At 52.5% G+C, this 17,236-nt stretch overlaps 1 protein-coding gene across 3 annotated transcripts in view; it reads left to right on the forward strand.

Moving 5' to 3' along the window:
* Positions 1–17,170, forward strand: part of AP5B1 (adaptor related protein complex 5 subunit beta 1) — a 45,992-nt gene extending 28,822 nt beyond the window's left edge. For 2 of the 3 annotated variants that reach the window (XM_077329397.1, XM_077329379.1), the window contains 5 exons: positions 5,648–5,816; positions 7,430–9,819; positions 15,503–15,615; positions 15,706–15,825; positions 16,674–17,170. In XM_077329397.1, the coding sequence (XP_077185512.1) occupies positions 5,664–5,816; positions 7,430–9,819; positions 15,503–15,615; positions 15,706–15,737 (2,688 nt within the window). In that variant the 5' untranslated portion in view covers positions 5,648–5,663 and the 3' untranslated portion in view covers positions 15,738–15,825; positions 16,674–17,170. Of the gene's footprint in view, positions 1–2,760; positions 2,913–5,647; positions 5,817–7,429; positions 9,820–15,502; positions 15,616–15,705; positions 15,826–16,673 lie in introns of those variants that run through there. The other variant, XM_077329388.1, reaches the window with a different exon arrangement.
* Positions 17,171–17,236: the final 66 nt, after the last annotated feature.

Below are 17,236 nucleotides of genomic sequence, written 5' to 3' on the forward strand. Positions count from 1 at the left end.
TAACCACTACACCAAGCTGGCTCTCTTGCCAGCCACTTGTGTCCTCATTGGGAATGAAAAGTGGGATATGAATAAAGTAAGTAAATAACTAAAGCTGATGGTTTTGGATTTTAAAGCCCTCCGTGGTCTGAACCCTGAGCCAAAAATGGCCCCGTGAACATCTAATTAGATCTCTTAAAAGTTAAGCAAAAAGCATAGCCATCGAGCCAATCCTCCAATCCCCTGACCGAAGCTGCATTTGGCCTCTGAATTTCACCTCTTGTAAACTGAGCATGAATTTAAATGCATTTGCTTATAGTCAAGGCTGCTTTATCCATGTAGTATGTGCTTCAGGCTGCACACTTCCAGGGTCCTGGGTGGTGTCTTTTCCTCCCCCATGGATCAGGGCCATAGCCTCTCTCCTCCCCCCCTTCTCCTGTTTTAAGGACACTGTATGGGGCCTCTCCACCTCCAATCTGGCCACAATTGTACTCTGCTAGGGTCCTGCAAATCCTTAAACTGGCTCTGGTGCTATGGCCCTGCAAATCCCTAAACCACTTCTGCTCATGGTAACCCACATTGTGGGAGGGTAGGCAGCATGGTGTAGCCCCTGATCTGGTCGGATCTCATGTGCAAGGTCAGCACTTGACATGGAACCCTCCAAGCAAAGCTCTGCAGAGGAAGGGGTTGGCAAAACACCTCTGCTGAAGGAACCACCAGCCCTGGAAGCCCTTGCTGGCATTGCTGTAAGTGGTCTGTGCCTTGATGACGCTGGGCCCATAACCTGCCTGGCAGCTTTAAAATCTGCCCAATAGAACCTTTGGGAGCCCTGTCTTCTGGTGAGGGAAGACCCATCCAAAGCAGGGACTTTCCTGTGGAAGGTCGGGAGCTATGGTGCTTTCTCTCGGTACTCTTCTCTCTCTCTTTTGGGGACAGCGGACAAGATCTCACAGTGCCACCTGAGAGAGTGACATCTTGGCAAACCCACTGGCTTCAGTGCACATAGAAGCATAGAACTGTGCTTGTGGGGTGGCAGCTTTTCATTACATTCCACGAGATGCATGAGGATACACTCGGGAACAGAGAGGGCTTCTATAATGTGTGTATATGCATATGACAGGTTTTTAATAGGAGCATTCTTTGGATGTTGATAATGAAAATTTGATATATGAATTTTTTTTGTAGGGTGGCATTTTGAAGAATAAATATTTTAATTGGAGGCCTCCAAGAGATATTTTAATATATAAAAGCCAGCTCGGCGTAGTGGTTAGGAGTGCGGACTTCTAATCTGGCATGCCGGGTTCGATTCTGCGCTCCCCCACATGCAGCCAGCTGGGTGACCTTGGGCTCGCCACGGCACTGATAAAGCTGCTCTGACCGAGCAGTGATATCAGGGCTCTCTCAGCCTCACCCACCTCACAGGGTGTCTGTTGTGGGGAGAGGAAAGGGAAGGCAAATGAAAGCCACTTTGAGACTCTTTAGGGTAGAGAAAAGCGGCATGTATCTTCCTCTTCATAAAAAATCCATATATAAAGTTTATTCATTATCAAAATCCAAAGGATGCTCCTAGATCTGAACACAATGGAAAAATGGGCAAATGAGAACAAGATGCAATTTAATAAAGATAAGTGTAAAGTTCTGCATCTGGGTCAGAAAAATGAAAAGCATGCCTACTGGATGGGGGATACGCTTCTAGGTAGCACTGTGTGTGAACAAGACCTTGGGGTACTTGTGGATTGTAAACTAAACATGAGCAGGCAGTGTGATGCAGCGGTAAAAAAGGCAAATGCCATTTTGGGCTGTATCAACAGAGGCATCACATCAAAATCACAAGATGTCATAGTCCCATTGTATACGGCACTGGTCAGACCACACCTGGAGTACTGTGTGCAGTTCTGGAGGCCTCACTTCAAGAAGGACATCAATAAAATTGAAAGGGTACAGAGGAGAGCGACGAAGATAATCTGGGGCCAAGGGACCAAGCCCTATGAAGATAGGTTGAGGGACTTGGGAATGTTCACCCTGGAGAAAAGGAGGTTGAGAGGGGACATGATAGCCCTCTTTAAGTATTTGAAAGGTTGTCACTTGGAGGAGGGCAGGATGCTGTTTCTGCTGGCTGCAGAGGAGAGGACACGCAGTAATGGGTTTAAACTTCAAGTACAACGATATAGGCTAGATATCAGGAAAAAGTTTTTCACAGTCAGAGTAGTTCAGCAGTGGAATAGGCTGCCTAAGGAGGTGGTGAGCGCCCCCTCACTGGAAGTCTTCAAGCAAAGGTTGGATAAACATTTTTCTTGGATGCTTTAGGATGCTTAGGGCTAATCCTGCGTTGAGCAGGGGGTTGGACTAGATGGCCTGTATGGCCCCTTCCAACTATATGATTCTATGATTCTATGATTAAAAACCTTTTGTGTGCATATACACATCTTATAGAAGCTCTCTGTGTGCCTGAGTGTATCCTCATGCGTCTCACTGAATGTCGTTAAAAAGTGACCGGGGGGGGGGGGGGGGGCGGGGATGTTTAAATCCCGTCCGCCGTAATGCAGCCAGGTTTTCAGTTCAATGGGCGCTGTTTCAGCCGTAGCGGTTAGACGGTTTTACAACATCCTCGTTCAGCAGAATAGGCTGGGCCATAAATGCAAAAGAACGCCTTTTCCCTGCAAAGCAACAGTGCCTGAGCATGTGCAGGGTGTCTCCCTTCTTCCCAACGCATTTGGGACGGGGGAAGAGGCGTCGCAGGCGGTGGGTTGGAGGACGCGGGTAGGGAGGACGGGCTCCTTGGGCCGCTGCTCGGTGTCCCTCTAGTGGCGGCCGCGGGAACCGTCGCGAAAGGAAGCAGGAAGCGGCGCTTTGTCAGGCAGGGGCGGACATCAGCTGAGCGGCCGCCGAAGGAGGTCGCGGACGGAGCCGGAGGCGACTGGGCGGGCAGGGAGGTACGTGGAGTACCTTGCATTTCCACCAAGTGTTTGGGGGGGGGGTCATGCCCATTATGCCCCCCCTCCCCGGGCGCCATGCACACGAATCCAGGCCCAACAGAACTCCACCTCTTCGCACCCCCCCAAGTGCCTTAGTAGGGTTCTCACGTGTTGGGTTGACCCGAGTTCTTCCCCCACCCCGGCCAACACCCACTTTTCCAGAGCGTGACGGCGCATAAGTCGGGTGGCGCGTGGCAATCCTGCCGGCACTTCTATGCGACCTCTGGGAACCTCCCCCGCCGCGTTGCTGGTGCCAGGAGGGCGTGCGAGTGGCCGTCGCGGTTGGGCAAACGGCGAGCCCCAATTTTTCAAGCCGTGAAGGAGTTCAGCGTGAGGTGCAAGCAGTTCTGGGCCTGGTCGTTATCGGGTGGGGCTGGAGCGCAATCAAGGCGAGGCCCCGGCGATAACGCCGCCTCCCTCCGCCTCTTGCTCAAAGGCCTCCAGTCCTGTTAGGGCCGAGGCGCTTGCCTTTGTTTTGCACCGGGGTAGTCAACCTGTGGCCCTCCAGATGTCCATGGACTACAATTCCCAGGAGCCCCTGCCAGCAAATGCTGGCAGGGGCTCCTGGGAATTGTAGTCCATGGACATCTGGAGGGCCGCAGTTTGACTACCCCTGGCTTTTGCAACTGCGATCTCACTTTGCGATTCAGTCCTGATCCCGCGCCTGGGCTGTGACTCATCATGGAAGCCGATTTCCAGTCCAAATCTTAGTGGGCGCAAGGTCCGGCCGCTTTCATGGCAGCAGCCTGTCTTTGAAACACCTATACCTCGGGGGTAGGGGGCGGGGGGGGGGCACAAATCAGCTCACAACAATCAAAAAGTCTGGAAAATATTCTAAAGCCAAGAAAATTAAAATCCCCACAGTGGTTGACGCTGGCAGCTGCAGGGGAGGTCAAATTCAAGGTACCCACATAGTAAGGAATCCTCAGAATTCTTATTCCATCTTAACCTCCTCTTCTAAAATGGATTGTTTTTGCTGATTTAAGGCAACCCATGTGATTCTCCAGGCAAGAGAAGTTCAGAGATGGTTGCCTGCAGGTAGCAACCCTAATATTGCTTGGTGGTCTCCTGTCCGAATACCAACCAGGGTGTTCCCTGTTTAGCTTGTGAGATCTTACGAGACCCGGCTCCCCCACTCTCCTGCTGACCTACAAACCAATTTTATCTTGCAAAAGGACTCCTGAGGGTGGCTTGCAGTGTGCACATGCTGGATTATATAGGTGCTGTAGGCAGGTAAGACTGTTAAAGTGGCATGGAGTGCCTACTCTGATCTGGAGGACTGGGGCATGATATGTGGGTGCTGCCCTACATCCCTGTTTCGGTGGATCCACAACAGACTGGATTGGTTAAACCAATGGCTGGATTCAGAATGGGCTGAAAGCCTAATGCAGACAAGACAAAAGTGGTCAGAAGTCACGTGATCCTGGAAGCAGCGCACAGTCTGTATCTCGTGGGTCTCCTTGTACTGGACAGGTTGACGGAATAGAAACGTCGATTCCTCTAATAGTCAAAACCGAAATAAGGAATTCCACAGGCTGTGTATATATGTTACCTCAAATAAATGAATTTCAAAACCCAAATCATACCCACGACCCCGTTCTGCTTGACCAAGTTATTTATCACGTATTTGCCTAAGAAGTTTATGATTATGAAATAAACATTTGGATTTTGGAACTGTTTTATTTGAGGTAACATATACACACAGCCTGTGGAATTCCTTATTTCGGTTTTGTCCTGGACAGGTAGCAGCTGTTATGGATGTGGACATTCTGCATGACTTGCCAACCTTGTAAGGTAGGTTAGGTGGAGAGATTGTGACAGGCCTAAGGTCATCCAGAGATATTCTGTGGCAAAGTGAGGGTCTGCACCTGATTGTCCTGGGTCCTGGTCTGAGAGTCTAACCCAGGGGTAGTCAAACTGCAACCCTCCAGATGTCCATGGACTACAATTCCCATGAGCCCCTGCCAGCATTTGCCAGCATTTGCTAGCAGGGGTTCATGGGAATTGTAGTCCATGGACATCTGGAGGGCTGCAGTTTGACTACCCCTGGTCTAACCATTGCATAACATTGACCTGCAAGACAACAATGCCTCCCTCGTTGGAGTGGTTCCACAGTCCCCCAAAACCTACCGGGAAGCCCCAAATTATACCCTGCTATCTACTTAGGGCTTCCAAAACAGGGTAAAATCGAAATGGGGGTAGGGGTGGCAAATGCCATCATGTTGCAGCCCACCATGTAGGGCAGGGGTCCCTAATGCAGTGCCTGTGGATGCCAGCATGTTTCCTGGTGCCCCCCAAGTGTTTTCCGGAAGCAGGCAGGGCTGGGTGGGGCTTTTGCCCAGCAAGACTTCTGACTGGCCACTGGAAATTTGATGGGCAGTGCAGATTTTTGAAAAACCTTGCACACAGATCTTCACTGAGTGACTGAAGGTGAACCACAGTGGACATTTTGTAATTGGCTCCACGTCCCAAAGCGGCCATTTTGTGGGTATGCCAACTACGCTATCAGAGTTCCAAAGATGCCCAGAGGCTCAAAAGTATTGGGGATCCCTGCCATAGGGTTTTCGGGGCACGAGAGAGTCAGGTATAAAAAGAGCCATCCCAGGATAGCTACAAAGCATGTTGGGGGTGAGGGCGTAGGATCCAACATTGGCCATTGTCTTCAGTATCCTGTTTCCACTTCTGTTTTGCAGTCCTCCTGTCTTCGTCATGAGCCCAAGGAATACAGAGGGCTGGACCAGTGCGATCGCCTCCTTCCGTTCATGCCCGACAGCCTTCCTCTCTGCCTATGGAGCTGGCGACACCTTCCTTGCTGAACTATTGCAGGATCTGCACAATGAAAAGCTGGCAGAGCAGATCAAGGTATGGACTCATGGCTTTTGGAGTGGTTGCAGAGAAGTTTGTGGGGGCGAGATCATAGTCCTCACTCACTCCAGCAGCTTGAAGGGTCAAGTTGCATGTTTGGGATTGTTGTGTATTCATTCATTCATTCATTCATTCATTCATTCATTCATTCATTCATTCATTCATTCATTCATTCTGAGACTTCCATACCACTCCCTCATGAACAGATGCTTCAGGGCGGTGTACAACATAGTGTAAATCAGTGGTCCCCAACCTTTTTATCACCGGGGACCACTCAACGCTTGACAATTTTACTGAGGCCCGGGGGGGGGGGGTAGTTTACTCCTCTACTCTCAACCACTGCCCTAACGCTCTCTGATCACTATGGTAATGTTTAAACATTAAGCTCTCACAAGCTTCAAAATAAGATACAGACACGCCACAACAATGAACATAAGGAACATTTTATTTTCATGGAAATTTTAACTCATGACAATGACAGGTCAATGGGAACCCTGAGCTTGTTTCTCTGCAACGAGATAGTCCCATCTGGGAGTGATGGGAGACAATGACACCCAAAGTGTGTTGTAAAGGGCCGGGGGGGGATGAAGTAAAGGGCCGGGGGGGGATGAAGTAAAGGGCCGGGGACGGGAAGACGTCCTTCGCGGCCCACCTCCAATTAGTCGAAGGACCACACGTGGTCCGCAGACCACAGGTTGGGGATCGCTGGGGTAATTAAGACAGATAATAAAAAGCCAAAAACATACAATCCCAGTAAAAGGATTAAAATCAATCAAAAATTAAAACCGTTAGTTAGCCCTATATGGGAAGGAGAGGAAGAATGGGGGGGAGGCCCTGATAAAATGTCATTGCTGGCCTCAACCATAAGCTTGGCGGAAGAGCTCCGTTTGGCAGACACTGCGGAACTGTTCAAGTTCCCACAAGGGCGCTGATCTCCCCAGGGAGCTCATCCCACCAAGCAGGAGCCAGGACCAAAAAGGCCCTGGCTGTGGTTGAGGCCACGCATATTTCTTTAGGGTCAGGAGACACGAGCCAGTTTGCATTTGCCAATCGAAGGGCTCTCTGAGAGATGTAATCAGATAGGCAGCCCCTTAGAATGGACCGTTCCAGTTCAAAATGTGGGACAGAGGAGAAATAACATTTCTGAATCTTCCCCTATGCAAACAAAATCTTCTCAGTCCAGCCTGTTCAGAGCAGGCTGGAATAGAACTTGGGTCCCTGCTGTGATGTTTTATTATTATTTTACTTGCAGGGAGTTTTTGTACATGAGGGAGCTGAGCGGGGCACCAGTCAAGTTCGTGGCTTGGGGGTTTCTCCAGCTGGCTTGAAATTTCCAAAAGGCTTCATTTGATGTTGTGTTTTTAAGAAGTGCTGCCTTGAAAGGAAAATGCTGTTTGTAAAATATACAAGAATGGATCTGAGATTAATGTCCGAAAATAGTTGGGAAGATAGAAGAGGGTAAGCCAGTCAGTTTTTTGGGAGGAATCACTGTGTGCAGAGAGGGAAGTCGAGGCAGGGGGGCGCAACCTAGCAGGGCAAACATTAAGGGAAATTGGAACCGGCACCTGACTTCCCCATGTCCCCTGACCAGCTGTATTTCCCTCTTGCAGATCTCCATGTTGTTGCTCTTCTTGGAATACCCCACTCTGTTATGCCCGGATGCCAAGGCGGGGCAAGAAGCTGCGGCGTCCTTGCTGTCCCTTTTTGCCCAGCTGGGTTCCTCGCCCAAAGTGCTGCCCCTGCGGTGCCACCTGCTCTTTGCGGTGGGGACCGTGCTGCTGGCCACGGAGGCCTTTGGTGAGGGATGCCCGACTGCCCACGAATACCTTTCCCTGCTGTTCCACCTGGCTTCAGATCTCAACGACCGGCACGGGGGGGCTGCGGAGAGACCCGTCCGGGTAGCTGCCTGCGAGTGCCTGAGGGAGGTGGAGTGCTGCCACCCCGGCTTGCTGTCCCAGCGCTTGGACACCCTGCGCTCCTTGCAGCAACAGGAGGCCTCCTCGGCCCACCAGGGTTACACCTTGCTCTACAGCTTGGCTCTGCGCAACGCCGTCTTGTTGCTTGCGCGGGGCGGCCAGGGAACCCTGGGGGACCTTCTGGGCGGCAGCGAGGGTCTGGTCTGGGGGGCGACGAAGGAGCTGGGTGACTTGTCCCCGGCCGGTATCGACCGGCTGCTCCTGATGCCCTCCGCCGGGGACCTCAAGGAGCTGAAATCGGTGGTCTCGGCTCTGTTGGACAGCTCTTACCTCCTGACCCCGGCTGCTCAAAGCCACCTCCTGTGGCACCTGGCCCAAGCCGTGAGTGTCGTGCGCACGCAGTCGCCCGCCATCTTCAAAGCCCAGCTGGTGCGCCTCTTTGGCACGGCCGACGTGGCGTTGCTGCACGCCATCCTGCAGCTGAAGGCCCTCTTCACCGACAGCCTCTTCACCGCTGAGGACGAGGCCTTCTTGCTTCGCCGCCTGGTGGGCATGGCCCAGCACCCGGCTTTGCCCGCGCCGGTGAAACTCTTCCACCTGGACTGCCTCTTGCATTTCCCGGAGAACCGGCCGCTGGGCTCGGGCACGGAGGAGGGCCTGCCGGTTTTGCTCACGCTTCACACGGTTGCCGGCCTGTTTCCCGGGCTCTTCCAGGACCAGGGGACCATCTTGGCCCGACTGAACTTGCTGTGCCTGGTGTGCCAGGACAGCGAGGGGCCTGCTGCCGAACAAGGGGTGGGCTACCTCTTGGAGCACGTGCTGTCTCTGGGGGGGCTGGTGGCCGGGAAAGGCGGGCAGGAGGCCTCCCGGCTCTTTTTCCGAGCGGCCTTCCTTTTCTCCCGGTACTTCAGCTCCCGGGCCCAGCCCATGGCTGAGCTGACCCGCTGCCTCTTGGATCTCTACCGTCAGAACTGTGCTCTGGCCCCGAACGTTATCAACCTCTTGGACGAAGCGCGGGCGGTGCTGGAAGAGCCTGGCTGGGCTGGTTCTTTTGCTCACGCCTTGCAGGAGCTGATTGTGGGGCTCCCCTTGCAAGGGAAGGAGCTGCGCTGGCATCTCAAAGTCCTGGCCAGGCTGGCGAAGGAGAAGGACCTTCCCCAAAGGAGCACCCTGCAGTTCCTGAGACGCTTGGTGGCCTTGGACCAGCTCGGCGACTGGCGCTTGGGACAGATTCTCCTGAGCGTCTGTCGCAATCTGATGCAGCTCCAGCCGCTGCCTGCCCCATACCAGCTGGCAGACCTGCTGCAGGCCGTCTCCCTCTGCCACGTGGATGTCGACGTCCGAGACCGGGCTCGGTTCTACTACACGCTGCTGGCCAGCCTCTCCGATGAGAAACTCATGGCTGTGCTGGCCCCGCAGGGCTCCCTCAAGGCCCGGACGCTCTCCTCCTCCATTGTGGCCGACAGCGAGAGCTTTGTGGCCTCTCTGACGGTGCACCCAGCTGAGCGAGCCCCCATGCGCTTGGAGAAGGTGGGGGAGAGCCGCGAAGTGCCCGCAGCCCCCCACTCGGAGCAAGACGTGGACGGCTATTGCCGGTGGATACTGGAGCCACGGCCCCCCTTGCAGCTGAATTTGACGTACCAGCTGGTCCACGCGGGTCCCCCGAGTCCTCCCTGGGACCTCCTGCTCTGCGTGGTGCTGCGTTTTGTGTGCTCCGACCGGCATTACGAGCCTGTGCCGGAACTGTGCGTGCCCTGCCTCTCAGCAGGCCACCCGCCCCGGACCGTGACCCTGACCCTGCAGCCCCATTGTCCCTACCCCACACAGGTCAACGTCTTTGCCGTGTATACAACCCAGAAGGGCCTTACCCAGTGCAGCCAGCTGGAGCCGCTGGACATCTCCTTCCCTGACCTCTTCTTGCCCCTGAAGACGCCAGCCTGGCCCCCTGAGAAGCGACACCAACTCTTTGACGCTCTTTGGCACCAGCTGCACCCAGACAGCCGTGAGACTTGCGCCGAAAGCCTGATCTGCTGGCCGCTGGCCCCTCCGTCCCTGGGGCTCTTGGTGCAGGAGCATTTTGCCAGGTACCTTCTAGCCGAACAGTCGGGCGTGTATGAAATTGGCATGGCTCTGCCACCGCAGTACCACATCCTGCTGCGAGCCCAGAGCGTTAAAGACTCCGCCCGAGTGAGCATCCGGACAGACAACTGGAAGCTCTTGCCCTCCCTAAACAGCTACTTGCTGGGCCTGGGGGAGGCAGAGGGAGGGGGAAAGGGAGGGGCTGCTGGCTGAATACCAGTTGCGTCTGTGAAAACTGGTTCTAACAAAAAAAAACATCTTTTTGCAAGTCAGCTGTCCTGTAAGTCGAACGAGGAAAGGGAAGTTTGGTGCTGGGCAGGGTGGAGTCTGTTGGGAAAAGGACTAAGGGGGCTGAATACCACCCCACCCACCCCCCAGCATTATGTGAAGGACGTGGTGGCCAGCGTCAACTGTCTTTTCTCTGAGAAAGTCAGCTTGAGGTGGTGGTGAAGATGAGTTGGTTTTATACCCCACTTTGCACTGACCACAGGTCTCAGGAGTAGCTTATAATCGCCTTCCCTTCCTCACCCCATAACAGGCTGTGAGGTAGGTGGGACGGCGAGAACTCTGGGAGAAACTGCTCTGAGAACAGTTCTAACCAGACTGTGACTAGCCCAGGGTCACCCAGCTGGTTGCACATGGAAGAGCGGGGAATCGAACCCGGCTTGCCAGATTGGAAACCACTGCTCTTAACCACAGCACTAAGATGGCCATCTAATCTGGAGAGCTGGGTTTGATTCTCCGCTCCTTCACATGCAGCCAGCTGGGTGACCTTAGGCTAGTCACAGTTCTCTTAGCGCTATTGTGGTGGAACTGTTCTGTCAGAGCTCTCAGCCCTAACTACCTCACAGGGTGTCTGTTGTAGGGAAGGGAAACCTGTTTTGAGACTCCTTGGAGTAGTGAAAAGTGGGAGTATAAAAACCAACTCCTTCCCTGAAAAGGAAAGAAGGCCTGTAACAATACAGAGAATCACCCCACTTGTGCTGTGTCTTAAAAGGATCTCGGGTAGCAGAGACTGGGGAAATGTCTTTCTGTACTCAAGGCCTTGGGGGTGGGGCTATACCCATCATAATGGGCTATGTAAGTCCGTGGTCTCAATTTGGGATACGGCAGCTTAAAAAAAAAATTGTGGGTGGAGAGGAAGGGACTTTGTTCAGGGCCTCCTGTGCCAGGTTCAGTTCTCAGGGGCCTCTCCAATTAAAAGTTCCCTAGGTAGCAGTTTTGGGAAAGGCCTTTCTCTGCCTGTGATTCTGAGAGTTGCTGTGGGTCAGAAGAGACAATGCCAAGACCAACAGCCTTACCTAATAAAGGCATTTTTGTGTGTTCCCTGCTCCCAAAGACAGGGGTCTCTTTTGCAATTGGCTCCGTGCTAGAGCAGCTGCTGGGCTTCCCAAAGCTCTCAGTTCAGTCCCCAGTTAAAAGGGCTTCCAGTCTGCTCCCAGGACCAGGGTGGCATTCAAGGTGCCCCACGGCCTTGTCCCCACCTTCTGACTTCTCAGCATTTCCCTCCTCTGCAACTTTGCTTTTCAGCGCCACCACCTGAGGGTCTTCCACTCCCTGAGACACCTTCACCCTCTCCCCCTTGATGCTCCTGGTGCCCATCACGGCCTCCCGCAATAATTATGGGATGCCACCTCTCCCTCTGCTTTCAAAACATTCCTCAAAACCGCAACTTAATGGCTTTTAATGGTTAGACTGGAAGCTGCTTGGGGAAGGGACCCGTCATCTCATAATCCTGGTGGCGATCATATCTGACTCCACATAAGGCAGCTTCATTTTAATGTTTGCATGAAGAAAAGGATTTATGTTTACCCATGGATGTTTTAATAGGCAGAGGAGGGACAGACCAGAACCAATGGGATGAAATTGATGCAAAAGAAATTCCATCTCAAGATCCGGAAGAAGTTCCTGACAGTTAGAGCGGTTTCTCAGTGGAAGAGGCTTCCTCGGGAGGTGGTGGGTTCTCCATCTTTGGGAATTTTTAAACAGAGGCTGGATAGCCTTCTGACGAAGAGGCTGATTCTGTGAAAGTTCAAGGGGGTGGCAGGTTAGAGTGGGTAAGCGATAGGGTTGTGAGTGTCCTGCATAGTGCAGAGGGTTGGACTAGATGACCCAAGAGGTCCCTTCCAACTCTGTTATTCTATGATTCTATGAGGGTCCTTGGTTCAGTGGTTGGGCATCTGCTTGGCAAGCAGTTGTCAGGTTCAGTCCCTGGCATCTCCAGTTAAATGGATCAAGAAGTAGGTGATGTGAAGAGTTCTACCTGGGACCCTTCTGGTCTGAATTGACAGCACTCACCTTGATGGTCTCAGTCTATTTTCATGTAGATAGCCAGCTTGGTGTAGTGAAGAGCTGGAGAACTGGGCTTGACGACCCACTTCACCTCCACAGGCAGCCAGCTGGGTGACCTTGGGCCAGTCACAGTTCTCCCAGAGCTCTCTCAGCCTCCCCTATCCCACAGGATGTGTGTTATGAAGAGAGGCACTGAACTTTGAGACTCCCTTGGAAGTAAAAAAGCGGGGTCCAAAAAAGAATAGGGCAAAAACCTGGAAATAAATTGAAATTGAACTGCCAGCTGGAGCTGCCTCTTGCCTCATCCTGACATGGTTCTACCTTATAGCCTGTCTCTTGCAGTCCCTCTGGCAACGCATTGTCCTGGGCTTTCTATGGCAAGAGAACTGTGTGTGAAAACAAGGGTTTGATGGGCCCTTGAGTCATGACAGGAACTGACTTATGGCCCTTCTCCATCCACACCTTTCCATAGAAGAGGCCTGACGTCTGGCACACCTGCTGATGTCAGAGGGCCCAGGAGAAGCTAGCGCTGTCACCCTTCTGGAATCCTGGGCCTACAGCTAGTGCATAGCACAGCATGTCTGGTGAACTGGGACGTAATGGCTAAGCCCCTGCTTTGGAGTTCAGCTGGTGCGCCTGGATTGTAATGTCTCACAGCAGGGGTAGTCAACCTGTGGTCCTCCAGATGTTCATGGACTACAATTCCCAGATGCTGGCAGGGGCTCAGGGGAATTGTAGTCCATGCACATCTGGAAGACCACAGGTTGACTACCCCTGTCTCACAGGACCAACAGCACTGGCCATTTCCCCCCCCCCCCTTAAATAATAGGAGACTGTATTGCCAGCAGAACTTGCAAGCAATCAGCGTGCCTTGGGATGTCAGAATACCCATAACTGCTCTCAGCAGATCTCATGCAGAAGAATTCACTGAGTCTTTTAAAGATGTCAGGGCAAGAGGGTCTCTAAGCATGTGCAGAAGTGAAGAGCCGTTTTCAGTTGCCGCAGGACTAAGACAGGGAGCAGACCCTTGAAGGACCCTAGGCTGTGCTAAGCATAGATGTGGCTTTTTAAGACCATGGACTTGGAACAGACTTTGAAAAGTGTGACTGATTTTAAGACTATTAGCCTGTACCGCAGGGCCACTTGGCTGGAAGGTCCCAGGGTATTTGGGAGCCCACAGAAAGTATCGGTCTCCCCTGAAAAATCCTGGCCGTCTTCGTGTTCCTGATCTGTAGGGCTGCTACCTCTGGGCTGCGGAATAACCGAGGTGTAGTGGTTAAGAGAAGTAGACTCTAAACTGGAGAACCAAGTTTGATTCTGCATTCCTTTGCACGTGCAGCCAGCTGGGTGACCTTGGTCGCAGTTCTCTTAAGAGTTGTTAGTGCAGAGCAGTTTCTCTCAGAGCTCTCTCAGCCCCACCTACATCACTGGGTGTCTGTTGTGGGGAGAGGAAGGGATGGCGACTGTAAGCGGCTCGGAGACTCCTTTGGGTGGGTAAAAAGCGGGCTACAAACCCCGCCTTTGTGTTTCGGAAGCCAGTTTCATTGGGATGATTTACTCCTGAGGAAGCATTGAGTGCATCGGCCCCAAATGAACCCAAGCGAGGCCTGGAATTCTATCCACGCCTTGGAGCGAATAAATTCGCTTGACTGGAAGGCAAATTTCCTTTCAGGCCTGCTTGAGCGGAAGTACGTTGAAGGCTAGGGGCGGCGCACAGCGGCTGGCGGCCCAGGTCTACTCAGCGGTAAGGCCGGCCTCCTTTCTCCCCTGCAATTGCGCGTCGAAGGACCGAAGCTCCGCTCCACTGCGCGCCTTCCGGGGAGCCAGCCAGCCAGCCGCGCCGCCCAGGACCGAGCGCGCTCCTTTGGGAGTCCGTCGGCCGCCCGTAATCCGGAGTGAGCGTCTCGCTCCGCCTCCCCCGTGGGACGGCCTTGCTGCTTCTCCGGAAACCGGCAGGGCGGGGAGAGGCGGGAAAGCCAGCCCGGGAGGCGATGGCGGAGGGGGGTCGGCGTCCGGCGCGCCTGGCGCTGGGCTCGCTGCGGGAGGCGTCGCACGAGCGGCTGCATCTCCTGCCCTGCCTCGTCCAGCACGACGGCAGCGCCCCGGTCCAGCGCTACTTCGCGCCCGCCATCCGTGGCCCGCAGGCGGAGGCGGCCGACGGTGGGCGAAGGACATTGGCCGGGCCGGGGAGGGAGAGGGAGCGCCCGGGGCGGGTTCGGCGTCGGGCTGGAGGGGGCAATGCGGGTGGGCCGCCCATGTCCCGGGGATGCGCCCTTCTTTCCAAGGCGTTTGATGCCTGCCCTGAGAGCCCAAGAGGCGCCGTCCCGCTTCAGAGCCGTGGTTCGGCTGCGGTGGCACCGCGTTTCCACCAGTGGCCCGACAGGGAAGGCCCCAGGGCAACAGCTGTCACCCGCAGCGCTGGACAGGCAGAAGCATTCGGCCCCTGAATCCAAAAGCCCCATTCAGCTGCCTTTGGCTACTACAATGACCCCTTTGAAATCCTTCTAGGCAACTGCTACATCTTGTGGCAGTGCCTTCCACAAGTCAGTCTCTGTCTGAAGCAGGGGTAGTCAAACTGCGGCCCTCCAGATGTCCATGGACTACAATTCCCATGAGCCCCTGCCAGCCCCTGCATTCGCTGGCAGGGGCTCATGGGAATTGTAGTCCATGGATATCTGGAGGGCCGCAGTTTGACTACCCTGAAGGAAGTAGCTCGTCCTATTGAATGAGCCACAGTAGTATTCTAGTATTACTTCTTTCAATGTGTCCAGGTGAATATTTTTCTGCCAATCCCTCCTTCCAACAAATTACTTTCTTTTTGCTTCTTTTAATGCCACATCTGCCTGCTATAGACTTGCCGAAAGATCCTTTTCACCTTTTTGAGCAAGTCTGCTATAACACAAAGCCCCTGATTAACTGAGGGCTCTCCCCCCCCATGCATTTAAACTCCTTCCAATAGCTTGGCTTTAACCAGAGTTGCCTTGGATGGAAAAGGGATCCTGAAACACTGCAGATATGTTAAGGCAAACCAAAGGTTGTAACTGGTTTTTTTTTAAAAATTAGGTGAATAGCCATGTTGGTTTGGAACAGCAGAACAAAGTTTGAGTCCAGGGATACCTTTCAGGCTAAGAGTTTGTTCTGGTTATAGGTTTTGACGGGGCATGCACACTTCTTCAGATACCCAGAATAAAACTTTGTTGGTCTTGAAGGTGCCATCAGACTCAAACTTCTATTTTTTAATTGATGGCTTTAGAGGGTAACTTGGAAGATGCTTAACAGTCACTTTGACTAAGAGCATAGCATGTTTTAAAAAACAGTCAGGGGTGAATAATGTAACATTAAAAGCCTTTTTTCTATACAGCAGGTCCTGTAAGTTTTGGTATCTTCCCTCTACAGAGTCAACTGTGTCTTTCCGGGGCCACACACTAAAGGGGAAACAGGTCCTTGTCCCCAAGGGGTATGCGGGACTGGTTTTAGAGGAAGAGGTAGCTCCTTACTTGTCATCAGAGGTAAGTTTGAGCAGAGGGGGGGAAACATGCTCTGAGCTCGTGCATGGAGGGGTGTTGGCCATCCTTGCTGAGTGTTCCTTTTCCTCTCAGGAGCGGAATGTGCAGGTGAAGTCTACCTTTGAGTCCATGACTGTGTGGAATCTGGAACGGGCACCGAATGAGAGTGATGAGATCCTCATGGCCTTCAGCTGGCCAAAGATTGCAGAAGGTGTAAGTATTTGTTCTCTTTGGGAGGTGCAAAGTGCCGTCAAGTCCCAGCCACCTTCTGGCACTCCCTTGGGGTTTTCAAGGCAAGAGATGTTCAGAGGTAGCTTGCCATTCCTGCCTCTGCGTGGGGACTCTGAACTTCCTAGCAGGTGGTCTACCCAAGTACTAAACTGGGCTGACCCTGCTCGGTGTCCCAAACCAGATCAGCTAGCACTGTCCTGGCTTATCCATTTTACACTCACACACTTTTTCCAGCCAGCATCCTCTCAAGGCACAGTAACACATCACTAGGCAGCCTGCTCTTTTGGCCCATTACTCCATTAAATATTTGCCTCTGCTTTGTTCAGGTGTTCCTTTTTTGCCATTACACATCTAAGTTCCATACAGGATGTCCTCCCCTCCCTCAGAAAAAACTCTTTAGAAGCGATTCTGAAATTCTGTCCAGACAACGGGCTTATTTTGTGCCTAGCAGTGCAGTGCTCACACTGTAGGAGGATGCTTGGAACTTCCCAGCATTTTTGTCCATCTCACAATTATAATTGTCTCTCCCACAACAGCCATTTTATGGTGGCACCCTCTATGTTCTCAATAATTTTAAAAAGTGCCACAGATGCAATGGAATTGAGGACACCTGGGCTCTCCTTTCTAATTTTAGCCTGGATGCATGGGCCGCTAGGGGAGTGGTAGTTGGGCTGAATGACCCTTGAGGTCCCTTCCAAGCTCTATGTTTCTACGTTAAGAAACTAGCAATTTGAGTGAGGACTAGCAGCATGAAATTCATATGGAAGGGCTCTTTCTGCATGCATGAGACAGGAATGCGGCTGTAAATTGTGCTCAATGTATCCTTCTAGATCCATGCCCCTGTAACAGATGAAGAATGAGATGGACAACCTACTTGCAAATCTGGTGCTGCAGAAGATGCACAGCTCTTTGGGCTTGGTTTAGATTGCTGAGGGCAGAAGAGCTCAGCAGCAATTTGGATGAGGCAGCTTGTCAACAATTTGGCGTTCTCCCTTGCTCCTTTCAGTCCACTAGGGGAATACATCTATACAAACAGGATAGGCTATTATATAGACTTTGGCTTTCTTAATCTGTTGGCTTCTGGTGGTGGGCTGGATTTTGAAAAACATCAGATTAATGTCTTTGGGAGTAGAAAGGATTCTGACTCAACTGACAATTCTACCTGTATTATAACTGTTACACCGCCTGTCTGTTCAGAGAAATGCAGTTTCCGAAGACAGCTACCTGACTTTAGTTAAATCTGTGGCGTACACTGAGCTGTCTTTGGACAACGTCTGAAATGCTTATAAGAACATATTTTGTATTAAATGTGTCAGAATGCTTAAAATTCTCCTTTCATTGTATCCCACTTCCTTAGGCTCGTACCTCATCAAACCTCAACCACACCTGTGGT

The sequence above is a fragment of the Paroedura picta genome, chromosome 1 (assembly GCF_049243985.1).
Source record: "Paroedura picta isolate Pp20150507F chromosome 1, Ppicta_v3.0, whole genome shotgun sequence".
Lineage (NCBI taxonomy): Eukaryota > Metazoa > Chordata > Lepidosauria > Squamata > Gekkonidae > Paroedura > Paroedura picta.